Genomic DNA, 16,458 nt, shown 5'->3' with positions numbered 1-16,458 from the left:
ATGTAAGCCATAAAAGCGGGGTCAAAACCAATTAATGCAAGATCGTTGGATAAAAAGCAAGTCTATTAAAGTGAGTTTTAAGAAGCGATTTAAAAGACGATACAGCCTTAAGCTCCTCAGGCAGGTCGGCCCAAAGACTAAAAGGAGTCCTGATGGCAGAGACCCGATGGCCTCTGGTTTTTAATCTACACTTTGGAACAGCCGAGCTCAGTGACCAGCGAGCCCTCTGACCCCCCGAAACACTCCCTGGAAAATAACAACAGCTCCCTCCACTGCTCCAGTGCCTGATCCTACCATAGATGGCCAGGCAGGAATGGAGAGATGGGAGGGATAAGAGAGAGAGAGAGAGAGAGGGAGAGAGAAAGAGAGAGAGAGAGAGAGAGAGAGAGAGACAGTGTGATGCAAGAGAAGGAATGACATCAGATAAAGATAAAGGGAATAAAGAAATGGAGAGTGAAGGAGCAAGAGGTAAGGAGGGAGGGACAAAAGAAAAAGGAGGTAAGGATACAAAATAAGCTATAGAATACATACTGTATATGTCCTATACATTTGCAGATTTCCTACATTTCCCAGAATGCCTTTCGACAAGCCCCAGAGAATGGATGTGAACTTGTTGCTTTCAATCAAGGGTGAGCGTATGATCATATGTCCATTGAATTATAGCTAATTAGCCAACTAGTTTCTGAACATTGGGGTGTGTTTATGATCATGACACTTACTCAAAGCACAACATGTCTTGTGGCTGCATTGAATTCTGGTCTATGGAGGCTGCTGCTAGTGGGGAAATTGTTATCTCTGCCTCTCCTTCTTCTCTTCTACTGCCTCTGTGGATTTCCCCCTGTATGATTGTTGGACGTCGGTGCAAAATGGTGAGTCTAGACAGAAACCCTCGCTCTTTGATTCTGAGGGGCTGACAGCAAAATTTGACATTTACCGTTGATGTTTTAGACAGCCGAAAAATCTTCTGCTATCAAACTCCATTGTAGCTATATGTTATATCCTTAGATCACGTCTACATCTGGTCAGTTATCCATGGGGATGAGGAAAATCCACCACCAAACAACAAAATGGGCCCAGAAGTGCAAGGCACATCACCAATAGCTGTGTTTTAGCGTGGATTCATTGATCCGCATGGGGAAATTGTGCCATTGCAGTTACAAGTAGTAGCAAGGCACATCAAAGAAAAGGATATAAATAAGAATAGAGCAAATATGGGCTGTATAAACAAACTCAAGTGACAATTCCAACTGTTGGAGATATTAAGTAGAAATGTATGAATGAAAAAGCGCACAAAAAAAATGGATTCCAGCATAAACAGGATGTGCAAAATAGCAGCAGCCGCATCCATAGCAGCAGAACTTACTGAGACAGAAACACAGTGTGAGATTTGTGCATCATATTTTATTAAACGACAGTAAAAATGATAAAATCTCAATATAAATGTAACAAGAAGGGGAATATGAGAGTGTGAGAAAAGACAACAGGGTGTGCAAAGTGTGCTCATGTCACGTACATACAGAGAAAGAGATGAGGCTGCGTATATAAACATAAATATATGGAGAGAGAACATTTGCTATATGCGTGTGTGTGTGTGTGTGTGTGTGTGTGCGTGTGTTTGAGTGAGCAAGATTTTAAAAACAGTACACACACGCATGCACACAGAAATAGGGAGACAGAAATAGAGGAACAGAGAAAAATAGAAAGGCAGTGACAGACAGAGCGAGAGATAGTGACAGACAGAGAGAGATATGATAGAGGAAAGAAAAAGAAGAAAGGAAAAGGAGAGCATCACTGGAAAGAGGATAGGAAATGGAGGGAGAGAGAGAGAGAAGACCTGGTTTTTGAGGCAGCCAGAGGAGGAGGAGGAGGAGGGGGGGGGCAGGCTGCAAATAGAGCTAGGAGGAGGATGAGAAGAAAGAGAGAGAGAGAGATGGAGAGAGAGAGCGCTTGCTAAATGAATTTGGCTTTCAGCGAGGGGGAGTCTACTCCACTGCTGCGCCAGTAATGTTTGTGTGTGTGTGTGTGTGTGTGTGTGTGTGTGTGTGTGTGCGTGCGTGCGTGCGTGTGTGTGTGTGTTTCAGTGGGGATGTTTTTCAGTGCACATTTCAATGTGTGTTCACCTTTCTGTTTGTTTGCCTAGGTGTGTGTATTTAAGTACGTACTGTGTGTGTGCTCATACCCTTATATGTATATATTGTGTATGTATGTGTGTGTGTGTGTGTTTCCCTGCATGTGTGCGAGTGCATCTATGGCTGAACATGTGCCTCTGTATGTGTGTGTGTGTTTGATAATGTGTGAGTGGTTTTGTGAGTATATGTGTGGCAAACATTCGTGTGCATGTGCATGTTTATGCATATTTGCTGGTTGGACAGCTAAATGAGGGTGGGTGTGTGTGTGTGTGTGTGTGTGTGTGTGTGTGTTGACTAAATGATGCTGTGTGTGTCAGAAACAGAAAGGATAGGGTGGGGTGGGGTGGGGGGGGTTAAGGGAGGAGTGAGTTGAATGTTTTGCGTGTGTGTGTGTGTGTGTGTGTGTTAGGCATGCTGTCACCAGGATTGGAAGTGACAGGCAGGAAGTATCAGAGGCAGCTGGGTAACAGCCCACTAACCACAGAGGGGAGGGCTCTACACTGAACAACATTACTAGTGGGGGTAGAGAGACACAGAGGGACATAGGGAGAGAGAGAGAGAGAGAGAGAGAGAGAGAGAGAGGGAGAGAGAGAGCGAGCAGGGACAAAAAGTCTGATACAGAAAGAAATGGGCAAGAAGAGTGAAAAGGAGATTTGTTTTACTTTTATTAAACCAAGAAAACCATGTAAGAACACATTTTTTGTTTGTCATTTCTTCCACAGAAAACTTTCCAAAAAAAAATCCTCGGACAGCAACTCACAAGATAAAAGAAGAAGAACATAGAGAAAGAAAGAAAGAAAGAAAGCAAGCAAGCAAGAAAGACAGCGAGAAAGTAAGGAAGAAAGAAAGAAAGAAAGAAAGAAAGAAAGGAAGGAAGAAACGAAGAAAGATGGGGCATTAGCTGAAGGAAGGGAAGTGAGCAGTGGAATAAGAAAGATATAGAGACAGAGGCGGAAACGAGAGACAGGGAGATAGATGGTGAGTAAGAGAGATAGGGAGCGAGGGAGGCAGGGTGAGAGAGGTTATAACGAGTGAAAGATGAAGAGGGGATCGTAGATGAGAGGAAAAAAAAGAAAAGGGTGGAAGGAGAGAAACGGGGAGGGGGGGAGGATGAAGAGAATAGAAAATGACCGAAGAGGAGAGCGAGAAGAGAGCAAAAGAGACAGAACAGAGAGAGAGGAGGGAGAGAGAAGGTGAGAGGGAATTAAAAAAGATGAAAATATCAGGCAGAGGAAGAGAGAGAGAGAGAGAGAGAGAGAGAGAGAGAGAGAGAGAGAGACGGGGAAGGTCAGTGAAGGAGAGGAAGAGCGGACGAACAAGTGAGAAAGAGAGAGAGAGAGAGAGAGAGAGAGAGAGAGAGAGAGAGAGAGAGAGAGAGAGAGAGAGAGAGGGGTTGTTTGTATCTCATATGACTCCATTAAATTTTGAATAGTTCTCATCTCTCTGTCTGTTTCCTGCTACTGGAGAGAGCCAGCAGCTGCTACCACACACACACACACACACACACACACACACACACACACACACACACACACACACACACACATACATACACAGTCATACACACTTAGAAGCAAACATATTTGCACACACACACACACACACATACAAAACACACACACACACATTCAGACGCAAATGCATTTGCATGTACATGCACGCACACACACACACACACACACACACACACACACACACACACACACACACACACACAAACATTCAGAAACACACACAGTCTCACACACACACAACCAAACATGCATAAACATATGCATGCCTGGACACACAGACATACTCATGCTCGCTCTCTTTCTTTCCTTCTCTTGTGTGCACGCACACACACACACATTCACACACACACACACACACACACACACACATACACACACACACACAAACATATGCCTGCCACAGATGTATGCTTACACACATTCAAACACACATTCATACAAGCACATTCATAAACACAAATGCATTCATACAAGCGCACACTCACACTCTCTCTCTCTCTCTCTCTCAAACACACACACACACATACAGATGCATATACAAACATAGTGAGAGTGACATGGGGGTGGGGGAGGGGGGGTGCCATAGGGAGCTGTATGGAGGGAAGACAAGATTAGAAAAGCAGGCCAAGAGACGGTTTCCCATGGTGCATCTCTGGAAGCATCTGTATTAGACTGGGCTGTGTCAACACTGACTGCTCCTCCAGCTGAGACCGACTATCAGGAGAGAGAGGAGAGAGGGAGAGGGAGAGAGAGAGAAAGAGAGAGAGAGACAGCGAGAGAGAGAGAGAGAGAGAGAAAGAGAGAGAGAGAGAGAGAGAAATTGACAGGGAGAATCAGAAGTAATATTTGCGTGTGTGTGTGTGCGCGCTGTTTTCATTCATGTGTGAGTGTATGAGGTGTGTGTGTGTGTGTGTGTGTGTGTGTGTGTGTGTGCGCCTGACAGACGCACAGAGAACAACAGATTGCTCTGAATGCAGTGGGAAAGAAAAACAGAACAAAAAAATGAAAAGAGGATGAAGATAAATAGGGGAAGCCTTTGAAGAGAGAAAGAAAGAGAGAGAGAGAGAGAGAGAAAAAAATATATAAAAGAGTCCCAGACTGGCAGGAACTTGCAAGAGAGAAAAAGATGCAGAAAGAGAGAGAGAGACAGAGAGAGAGCAAGAGAGAACAAAAGAGAGAGAGAGATTGACAGAGAGGGAGGGAAGGAATGATGGATGGGAGAGATGGATGGATGGAGGGATGGATGGATGGATGGAGGGAGGGTTAGAGGATGGAGGGGGCAGACGGAGATTGACAGCCTGCTTTCCCGGGGACAGATGAATAAACCAGCACAGCGGGGGAGCGAGAGATAGAGAGAGAGAGAGAGAGAGAGAGAGATGGAGGAGTGAGGGATGGAGGAGGGAAGGTAATGAGAGATAGAGTACGTCTCCGTAATCAAGCCATAAAGGAGAGCGGGAGCGAGCGAGCGAGGGGGAAAGACGAGTGGGCTCTGAATGAGTCAATCATGATTAATCAAGACGCTTCTCGCTCTCTCTCTCTCTCTCCCTCTTTCCCTCTTTGCTCAGACACATCATCATCACACACACACACACAGAGCCACACAAACCCTCGTCTCCCAGTGCAGCCCCCCTGTGCATTACCACCAGGACTATGTACACACACACTACATGCATTCATGCATTTTTTAGGCCCACAGTGGGGCGTCTTAAGGTGTCACTAATCGACCCGCTGGAGTGTGATCGCAGCACTTCTTCCACGGCCGCTAATGTGCTCTATAGAATGAGCGCCTGGATGAGAGGAAATCACCCCTCTGCTGCCACATCGGGTGTCTGAATCCTCCCGCAGAAAAAAAAAAAAAAAAAAAAATAGGGCACTTTCATATTTATTTAAGTGGCGGGCTCAGATCCAGAGCTGTCCGTAGGGAGAGAGAGAGAGAGAGAGAGGGAGGGAGGGAGCGAGCGAGGGAGGAACAGAGGAAGGAGGGCTGCAACCGCAGGAACCCTCTGAGGTTTCACAAGCCTTCCTCCCTCTCTCTCTCTCTCTCTCTCTCTGTCTCTCCCTTTCTCTTTGAACACACACACACACACATAGAGCACTTTCAGGCATATACACACATTCACGTGCACGTACACACAGGGGAGAGAGAGAGAGAGAGAGAAAGAAAGAGAGGGAGGGATGACAGGGAGGGAAAGAAAAGAGAGAGAGAGCAAGAGGGAGACAGAGAGGAAATGAGAGAGAAAAGCAAGGACAAGCTGTCATTCAAACCACACACACACACAAACACACACACACACAGCCCGTCTAACAAAATATCCATTGCATGTGCATCTGTCTGCCTTTGTGTGTGTGTGTGTGTGTGTGTGTGTGTGTGTGTGTGTGTGTGTGTGTGTGTGTGTGCGCGTATGAATGAGAAAGAGCTGTGAATGCAACAAACAGAGTTATGTCTCGGGGACTAATAGACGGGGCGTCTAAATGAGGATTATGCACAGGTGCCAAACGGGCCGTGATCCACCGTCTCGGAGATGTCATATCAATACTGGGAACATGCGCTATGGAATAGATAAACCTTCATCAACATGGGCAAAAAAAAAAAAAACCCCAAAAAACAGGAAGCTCCTCCTCGAATAAGCCCTGCGAATGTGACACACACACGCAAACACTGAAGCACATGTGAGAATACCTCAGAGCAATTACCCGTCGGTTTCACCTCAGAGTGCAGGTGCCACGGAGAGCCGGTTTGTAAATCAACACTTCCTCCTTGTGGATCTGCTGTGAACTACAGGGTCAAAACTGGAAAGTCTGGCAAGGCATCATCAGCACCCCCCGCCCCCCCCATTTCAGTTTCTCTTTCACCGCCATCCTTCTGGGATTCATTCAACGAAAATCAGTGGAATCGTAGATCTGATGTGACTGGGTCGGTCAAAGCCGTGCAGATGCGAGCGGGCTTTCATCTCGGCGTTGATGCTGGATCATAAAGAGGAGACTTTGCTGGAACAGGGGGAATAATGGATGGGGGGGGGGAGACGGGAACGGGGACATTAAGTCAGCATGAATCCAAGCGTGATCAGAAGATGCTTCTGCCCTAGTCATGAGGAATTATGGAAGCTGAACTGCATTATTCATTCATTTACATTTCACTTTTTTTTTTCTTGGCGTTTAGCTGATGCTCTTTTTGAAATAAGTGTTTTCACTTGCAGCCCTCCGCAGGGAGGTCAGAGCGGAGGGTTAGCTGCAGAGGAGGCTTCTGGGAGCTGGAGGGGATTCAGTGTCACTGCAGCAGGCCTCGCTGTCATGCAGGATTTAACCTGGGCCTTCCGGTCGGACGCTCTCCCTAATAACAATTGTCAGACTGACTTAAAGGACAGTTCCAGTGTGATTTGAATTAACATTTTCCATCCCATCCATGTTAATTGTGACAGTTTTAACATGCATGCACCATGATTAAAGATATTTTTAAATAGGTTTTGCCATACCTCTCGGGCTCATTCACTCCCATTAAGTTCCAAACAGCATAGAAAACAATTCCGGAGACTTCTAATTCAGTCAGTAATGGAAATCCATTACTGTGAATGAGAAGATGGCAATTAAGCCGGCCGATTTGCCAAGTTGTATCAGATTGCTAATATCAGGCTACAAACTTTTACATTTTGAAAGAAGTTCCATTCACCATTTCATATTAATGCACGCATTTGGGAAATCAGGAAGTTTGTCTCTGCCTGTAAAAAAGAAGAGGCAAGATTCTGCTTCTGGGTCACTATGTGTCAGATTTCCATTTTCCTGGCCAAAGTAAATCTTTCAACCAATAGCTAACATTCTCTACGGTGACATTAGGACCCACCTTCTGTCAATCACAACCCATTCTAGCAATAAACAAACTGATATAGTCTGTGAAATTACATATAAAATACAGCTTGATTTTACACAATTACAGCTTAAGATTGGCACCGTCTTCTTTACAGGGAGTACCTCCTAATATTTAGACTCGTAGTATTTATTTCAAAATATTTAAAACTAAGACGAGGGAAAAATATCAAATTTCTCCTAATGTGATAAAAGCACTGGAAAAGAATCTACAGTGATGTAAAAGAGTAAGGGAATGAGCAAAAACTCTGATGATGCTGGAATTGTCCTTTAAAATGAGTAAGCAGGTAGGGGTGCAGTGTCTTGCTAAAGGACAAATATCTGTTGATGGACACATGGGATCAAACCTGTGAAGTTTCAGTCACAGGACAGTCTCTCTATCCACTGCAACACCTTTCATGAACTGATCTGCAGTTTGATAAATGGATGATTTACATTCAGAGTAGGGCTGCAACTAACGATTATTTTCATTGTTGATTATTTTCTCTATTAATTGATTAGTTGTTTGGTCTATAAAATGTCAGAAAATGGTGGAAAATGTCGATCAGTGTTTCCCAAAGCCCAAGATGACGTCCTCAAATGTCTTGTTTTGTCCACAACCCAAAGATATTCAGTTTACTGTCATAGAGTAGTAAAGAAACCAGAAAATATTCACATTTAAGAAGCTGGAATCAGAGAAATTTGACTTATTTTTCTTAAAAAATTACTCAAACCGATTAATCGATTATCAAAATAATTGCCGATTAATTTAATAGTTGACAACTAATCGATTAATCGATTAATCGTTGCAGCTCTAATTCAGAGACATTCAAACAGAGTCAAAAAAGAGCAGGCAAGTTTCTCTTAATTTGATTGACTTTATTTGTAAGGCACCAGAAGTCCTTCCTTACTGCAGAACATTTCATTTTATTTATAGTAAATGTTTGTTACTTTTTATAGTTCACCTTTTTTTGTTTAAATGAAGCTATGATTTCAGACACAAAACAGTTTTTTTTTTGTTTTTTTTGCCAAAGTACACACTTTCAGGTTTTACATTATACACAAAATAAGTATTTAAAAAAAGACCTTTACAAAGCTCAAAACGCTTACAATGCTTCACGCTATGGGGGGCAAAAAGGAGGGTGGGAGGATTTGGGGGGAAGTGGGAGAAGAGGGGGGAGGGGGGGGTGTTGAAGGGGCAAGCAACGGCTCAGGAGACAAGGGTCAGAAAGGAGGAAATGGGTCAAAGGTCAAAAGGTCACGTACTGCAGTTTCCCCCCTGGTGTCACATCAGTACTGTAACACAATAGCACAAGAATCATCCAGGACAGACAAGAGAAGATGCAGCCATATACACATAAAGCTTTCTATGTATAACTGTATACAGAGGCTGGCACCTCCGACTACTTAAACAAAAACATAGAATTTCATTTGTATCTTTAAAACGTCAGCTTTGTAACTCTCGTTCTAGTTCATAGCGATTAATAATATTTAAAAAAAAAACAACAAAAAAAAAACAAAAAAAAAAACAAGTGCATTAATCACAGAGAAAGTTTGGACCAAACATTCTTTTTTTAAAAATGTGTTTTTACCTAGAAAGAAATCGATCTTGGTTCCCCTGTAGACATGCATTGGTGTGTGTGTGCGTGTATCTGGCTTTGTCTACACGCTCTGCATATCACTACGACAAGTACAGTATGTAGCTAGATACATACAGTATGTGGCTAGATGGGAGGACGATGTGCTGCTAGCTTAATTCACAAGCAGAATAGCATATTATCAATAGTTGTAGTAAGAACAGCAATGCATTCCAACTCTGTGGTTTATCGTCAACGGCCAAACCTATACAACTGTATACACACATCTTGTTCATGTATTCACATACATACACAGCAATGGGCATCATCGAAGGAGTCATCCAACCGATGTCATCTCTATCCTCGAAACATTTTGACATATGAAGTGTTTAATTCCAAAACGCTTTATATCCAATTTGTTTACTTTTTGCTTCCTGAAATTCCTATCAATATTTCAAAAATACACGATTTTATTAAAAACAGCTATCTTGTAAGCAAATGTCTTCAGATAACTCATAACTTTAACAGTAAAATATGCTTTACCGTCATGCCAGCAATCATTTTGTAAGAGTAGGCATCAGTTGAATGAAACTCTTCATGTCTGTTCACTCTCACAGTGTAGCCCACTAAAACAGAGAGAGGAGGCTGAGTCATAAAGGGGTGTGTGTGTGTGGAGAGGGTGAGGGTGGGGGTGGGTGTATAAAACTTAATGTCTTACACAGGCCGTCTTCAAATTAACAAATCAGACAAACACAGGCTGCCGTCAGACCAGCAGCGAGTCAAAACAGCAGCTCCCCTTTTCATTCCAGCTTCATCTTTGTGGACCTGGCAGAGTGCGGCGCCGCCAGCGCCAGGGTCAGGGGTTCGATTACCGCTGGGGCCACCCATGCTGGAAGAGCATGCACTCACCGCCGTTTTGGATAAAAGCCTCCAGCGAGTGGCATGTGAGCGTTCAATTTCAGCTTAACTTTTAGCAAGCAGGCGTTTCGCTGGGCAGTGCCATTCTGGCTACTTAAGCAGGCCCATTAAGGCTGGGGAGAAGGGGAGAAGCTCGGGGAGGAGGGAGGGAGGGGTGGCGGTGGGGGGGGATTTACTCATCTGCACAGCTATGGAAGCAGCGGCCGCTTGTGCTTTGTCTGTGGGATCTACACTGATCACTTTGTTAGGCCATGGGTAGGAGATTTCCCACTGAATGTTGTATATGTAGGTCTTATGTGACCTGCATAATCTAGTGTTTCTTATACATGACACAGCTGTTATGTACACAGTATTTGAATCCAAATGTATAGAAGGGATCAGGAGGAGGGGAGCGGGTTCCGTTCTGTTCTGTTTAACACCGGGGACAGAGAGATGTTCCCTAAAATAGACCTTGGACTAAAACTCAAGAACTGGATCATGACATATACGGAGACTGGGATCGACCGCATGCACAGAAATGAACGTCACCAGTCCGGTCTGTGTATTTTAAGTTTGTATACATAGAGTGGATAAATAAGCCATTCCCCGTCATGACACAAGTCTGCACTCTGTCATTGTCCTGTGTTTTTTTTTATTTTTTATGTTGCAGTCCTAAAACCAGAAAGCAGGATCCCTCAAAAGACGCACGCTGCCCTCTGCTGTCAAAGACACAACGTGCACTCTCTCTCCCCTCTGCGTCTGCGCTCGGTATTAGTGCACGTTAGAGAAGAAAAAGAGGGGGTGGGGTTGGGGTGGGGGGCACAGACGTCAAGTGGCAGCTCTGTTCTTTTTGCTGCACAATGTGCTATCTCAGCTCCGTTTGACTACTGTTGAAAGCATCGCCTTGCAGGTAAGGTGCTAGGTGGATATATCTAATGTACCCTGCTGGGTCGGGCAAGGATCATAAGTAGGGGGGATTAGTTACTAAGGTGGGTTTGTTATCTAGACTGACAGCACTCAGCGTGACGTTAGCTCTAAGAAGGTGCTTTCCCTTTCCCCATATAAATTTAGGATTATACATAAAGGCTTTAGTTTGTCTACTGGAGATGTGTTCTCATTACAACATCTCTGCTTTCTGGGAGCTTAAAGCAACTAAAAGCAGCACTAGTGTTTAGGCTAGGACACGAGCGTAGCTTCACACAGCGATACAGCGGGAACATTTCTCTCTCTTTAAGAGGGGCAGGAGGTCCCCGTTTAAACAGCAGGCTGATCTACCACATTCTGCCATTTAAACTCGCAGCCAACTTCTAGCTTGGAATGGACGCATGCAATTTGAACCGTCAAGGAAATTCAACGTCATTGATGTCTGTGAGCCGTTTCTGAGAGGAAAAAAGTTTGTAGGAATCCTGTAGATGTTTCTGCGCCTTGTCTAAGAATATTTGTGGGAAGCCTAAGTTGACAGAAAACAGATGCTAACAAGGCCATGATGCAACCCTGTCTGTTTAACATTTAGGCCGTTTTAACACCTACAGCGTGGTACATTCAGACTCACACGTCAGTCCTGCTTAACAAGGACCCACTGAGAACAGAGGCAAGAGGTGGGGAGAGTGGGAGGAAGACAGATAGAGAAAAAAGAAAGAAACTAAACTAAAGAGGAATGGAAACTGAGAGACTGAGTGACAGTAAGTCAGGAACGAACAGGAACAGAAGGTAGTGCTGATAAAAATAAACACAAAAAAAATAAAAAATCCAGCTTAATCACATACAAAATCGAAAAAGATACATATCTGAAGAATACTGAGTTTTAACACGAGAGAGAGAGAGAGAGAGAGAGAGAGAGACAGAGAGAAAGAGAGAGACAGAGAGACAGAGAGAGAGTGTGTGACATAGGGATTAAAGGGAGGCAGGATGAATAATCAACCCAAGCATGGTAAATATAAAGAGAACAGGACTAGGGTGACATGAGCAGGTGCCAAAGCCCTCCCAATGGTGCTGTACCTGGGGAAAGAGGCTGGGGATAGCGGGGTTGGCTTCAGCTGGGGCTGGTTTGGGAGTTTGTTAGGGGGGCTGGGGCATTGGGGTGGAGGCCCAGGTCAGAGAGAGGGAGACCAGGAGAGAGACCAGGGGAGAGGCTGTAGGCCAAGGGGCTAGGAGCTGGGATCAGGGTCTCTGGATCGAAACAGAGCAGAGAGAGGGAACACCATCTAATCGGACTTGTCTCCGTCCTCCTCGCGGTGGCTGTCGGCTCCGTCACGCGAGGCCTTCTCCTCCTTGGCCAGCTGGGCTTGGGAAGCCAGGATGGAGGAGAGGGAGAAGAGGCCGGAGGAGGTGGTGACGGCGGGGAGGGTGGGCTGGCTCAGACCCAGCGGCAGGGGGGTCATGGGCAGGGCCAGACCCTGGAGCTGAGACAGCTGGTGAGCCTGGAGCTGCTGCTGCATGGAAGAGAACCAGACGCAGCTTAGACACAGCGGGATAGATGTAGCACACAAATCACAGCTGAAATACAGGCATATAAATGAAATGCACGTAACTAATATACACTGCATTCTATGTTTAATATATTACCCCTAGGGCACAACTCAGACAGCGCAGGCACAGTAGGATAGATGTAACGCACAAGTCATAGCTAAAATACAAGCTGAGGAGGAGATGGAAAATCTACAACACACATATCTAGTATATAATGTGTGTTATTTTTGATAGACAACCACAAGGGCACAACTGAAACAGCAAGATCAAGGAAAAAGCTAAAATATAAGCAAGACAGATATGGTTCAAAATCAACGCAGGAGAATATAAAAAAGGAGCGTAGGTTTCATTTCAACTTTTGGAAACACACATTGTTACCGCCAACCCTACACACCCTTCTCACCCCACACAGTGTCCACACTCAGCATGACACATGAGTAGGTTGATTTTATAACAATACTAATTGATTTCTCATAGAAAGCATCTAATAGCACCATGTTTGCTCGGGCTACACCTACAAAGTCAACTGCTCTATTGTAAAATCTGAATTCATTCTTTTAGTTATACACAATTATATGAGCAATTAATAAATGGAATATTTGTTTTTCCCCGCCAGTACTGACAATTGTTCCCTTGAATCAGAAATTGGACAAAACTGGGTAGGGACAATTCGCCCGGCTCCCAGTACTGAAGAGAGCAGGTCTACCTCTAAACACAGTCTATGCAGACCACTATCCTCCGTATCTAAAGCACCAGACACAGAGACAAAGGAAAGGCGCCTGTGTGAACCATGCATCATAGTGATGGAGTGGCTAAGCTAGCTAACACTAGACCCATAGTAAAATGATGGAGTGGCTAGGCTAGCTAATACTAAACCTCTGGTAAAATGATGGAGTGGCTAAGCTAGCTAAGACAAGGCCGATAGTGATGAAGTATAGTTGGCTAACATTGCAGCCGTATAGATGAAATATTGTGGCTAGCTGGCTAATGCCCCACCCGTATTGATTCAGTATCTCAGCTGGCTAGCTAGCTAGCAAACCGTACACTCATAGTGTACAGTATGTATTGTATTGCAGCCATGTAGTGGAGGATAAACCCACCTAAACCTTAGGCTGACATAAATCTTTATGATAGGCCAATAAATATAGGTAGGTATAGCAGGTAGCGTCAAACTGAAGTAAGTTATGAGGATACAGTCTTTTAAGGAAAAAGAGTACATTGATGCTTTTCTGAAAATAATACAGATTTTCAATTATACTGGTGAATGTTTGATGATCACAGACTGGAGGTCATACTTTACCCACCTTTTTATTTACCAAAACATCACTGATTGTAGCTAAATTAGCAGAATAATTTACTATAATAATATATTGTATTTGTGCAACACGTTTCAAAAGAAGAAACATTAGCACTTTACAGACAGTAAGCCACTGACGAATAAAGTGTAAAAAATAAAAAAGATGATATGATGAATAATTATGTTTTTCTGGCCAACACTAGGCCCATGGGGGGGGGGTGGGGGTGGGAGTTGGGAGCTGGAACATCGTACCCTTATGATGGAGTTCATCTCTGGGGGGGTGACCTGCTTGGCCCTCTCTATGGCCCCCAGGACCTGCTGCTGGTGCTGGGGGGGGGGGGGGGGGGGTTGGGGGGGGGTGTGAAGAGGAGGGGAGGAGAGAAGGAGGGAGAGGAGGAGACAGAGAGACAATGAAAGAGAGACAGAAACAAGGGGAGGAGGGTTGGGGGAGAGAGGTGGAGAGGTTAGATCAATATCAATAGTCCCAACAGAGACCCTACAGCCCCCCCCCCCCCCCCCCCCCACACACACACACACACAACACACACACACACACTCTTCCCTCATTCAGCTATTCATCCAGTCATATAACCATTGACACACACACACACACACACACACACACACACACACGATCTGTCTCACACGCACAAACACCCCCCCCCCACACACACAAAGCGCTGTGTGACACTGGTGAATGGATGGCCGACTGGTGTGCTGTAATGGGTGGAGGTCAACCCCCTGGTGGGCAGATAAGAGCATGGCTTATCTGAATCACACAACCATTTATTACATGGACACACACACACACACACACACATATAGGGGAAGGGGAGTGGGATGGAGGGGGCGGCAGAGGAGGGAGGGAGGGGGGAGCAGAGTGGAGGAAGTGAAAAAGGGAGGGGAGAGGGAAGAAAGGGAGGAAGGGAAACGATTGAATATGGCAGAGGAGAGGCAAATAGGGGGGGAGGGAAAGGGAAAAATGCCAAGTGAAAGTGAGGAAAAAGGATGGGAGGGGGGGGTGAGAGTGAGGAGGAGTGATGGGAGGAGTGAGAGAGAGAGGAGCGGAGGGAGGGATGGTGAGGGGTCACGGAGGTGGAGAGGTAATGAGGCGGGAATGAGAGTGATCTCATTCCAGGATGTAAGGAATAGGGCCGAGGGTCAGGGGGTTAGTGACGTCTTTGTGTCTGTGTCAGTGTGTGTCTGTGGCGAGTGTGTGTGTGTGTGTGTGTGTGTGTGTGTGTGTGTGTGTGTGCGTTTAAGTGTGTGTGTGCTTACCTCCTGGGACAGGTAGGGGAGGACTTGAGCGCAGATCCCGTTCAATCTCTTCACTATCTCAGCCTGCGGAGGGAGGGAGGGAGGGAGAGGGAGATAGAGAGAGAGATAGAGAGAATTAGCAGAGAGAGAGAGAGAGACACACACACTCAGCTAAACACAAAGCACACTCCCTCATCTGTATGGGAAGCATCTACTATGACCTTCCCAAACTGGGTCACATAACTTTGACAATGCAGTTGTACATGCGCGCTCGCACATACACACACACACACACACACACACATATCAGATGTAGAATCCCTTTATTCACCTCTTAATTTAAGTTGTGTGTACTTAATACTCTTTCCTCCTCAAAACTCTTGGGATGCACACACAATCACACAGCCATATACATATGCACATACACACAAACACACACACACACACACACACACAGAGACAATCATGCGCGCACACATGCACGCACACTTTCCTCGTTCTCGTCATCCACACTCCCTATCTTTCTCACATGCAGGTCTATTATCACATTTGGCTGGTAATCATCCAATCCGTCTGAGATATGCAAAGCAGCGGTAATTGTGTTAGAGCCTAATTCGTGGCACGATGAGGAGAGAGGGGCCCTCCTAACAGTCATTAGGCATGCAGAGCACAGCTCCCCATCAAGCGCTTCACTCCTATCCGCTCATCATTACACGCACACACTCCCTGACATCTCTGTCTGCTCTAAAATGTCTCCACGGGACTCGCTCTCCGCTAACTATCGCTCTTTTCACCACCTTTTATGTCGTCTTTGTCCCCTTTTTTTCCCCCTCTCCGTTTCTGTCTCTTCTTTTTATCTGTGTGTTCTCTCATCATCTTCCTATCTCTCTCTCTCTCCCTCCCTCAGCTTGTTTCTATCTCTCTGCCTCTTTCTCCCGGTCTCTCGCTCTCTTCCTATTTCTGTCTCTTCCGTTTGGTCTCTTTCTCTTTCGGTCTCCCTCTGCTTCTCTCTTTCTTTGAGAGGTAAGTGAGCGTACATTCACCAACATAAAACAGCATTATATATGTGCATTAAAAATACACTAAAGACACAAACTAAAATCAGATACACAGTTTACACTAGGGCTGGGTGATTGGATAAATACATCGGGGACAAACTGAATCCATCACTATCTTTCTTGCCAACTTAAATTACTTTGATTTTTTGTATTTTTTGTCGTTTACAATGTAGCCTGGTCAAAGACACTCAGATGGAGAAACAAAGGGACAGAAAATATGCCTAAGTTCATTTACATTTAAAATGTATATAAAGACCGGGGTGTCCTGGTGGCTCAAAGGTCTAGGGTGCATACTAGGTAACTGCAACATCCTGGGCTTGAATCTGGCACAGGACCTTTGTCACACGTCATCCCCCTCTCTCTCTACAGTCTTTCCAGTCTCCCTCCATTTAAACACAGCACAAAAAAGTAGCCTAAACA

At 45.0% G+C, this 16,458-nt stretch overlaps 1 protein-coding gene across 2 annotated transcripts in view; it reads right to left on the bottom strand.

Annotated features, from left to right (window-relative positions):
• Positions 1-8,366: 8,366 nt before the first annotated feature.
• The window catches only part of tle5 (TLE family member 5, transcriptional modulator), a 34,543-nt gene continuing 26,451 nt past the window's right edge, over positions 8,367-16,458 (bottom strand). The window contains exons 5-7 of one of the 2 annotated variants that reach the window (XM_071533539.1): positions 15,002-15,064; positions 13,976-14,050; positions 8,367-12,389 (exon numbers count right to left, since the gene is read on the bottom strand). In XM_071533539.1, coding sequence (XP_071389640.1) covers positions 12,162-12,389; positions 13,976-14,050; positions 15,002-15,064 — 366 coding nt within the window. In that variant the 3' untranslated portion in view covers positions 8,367-12,161. The remainder of the gene's footprint in view (positions 12,390-13,975; positions 14,051-15,001; positions 15,065-16,458) is intronic. The other variant, XM_071533540.1, reaches the window with a different exon arrangement.

This window comes from Centroberyx affinis, unplaced genomic scaffold (genome assembly GCF_046629955.1).
Source record: "Centroberyx affinis isolate AG114_WGS23_722 - 3 ecotype Tasmania unplaced genomic scaffold, CSIRO-AGI_Caff_v1 ptg002373l_1, whole genome shotgun sequence".
NCBI lineage: Eukaryota > Metazoa > Chordata > Actinopteri > Beryciformes > Berycidae > Centroberyx > Centroberyx affinis.
Note: the sequence above shows the minus strand (reverse complement) of the source record. Positions and strands in the feature narration are given on the sequence as shown.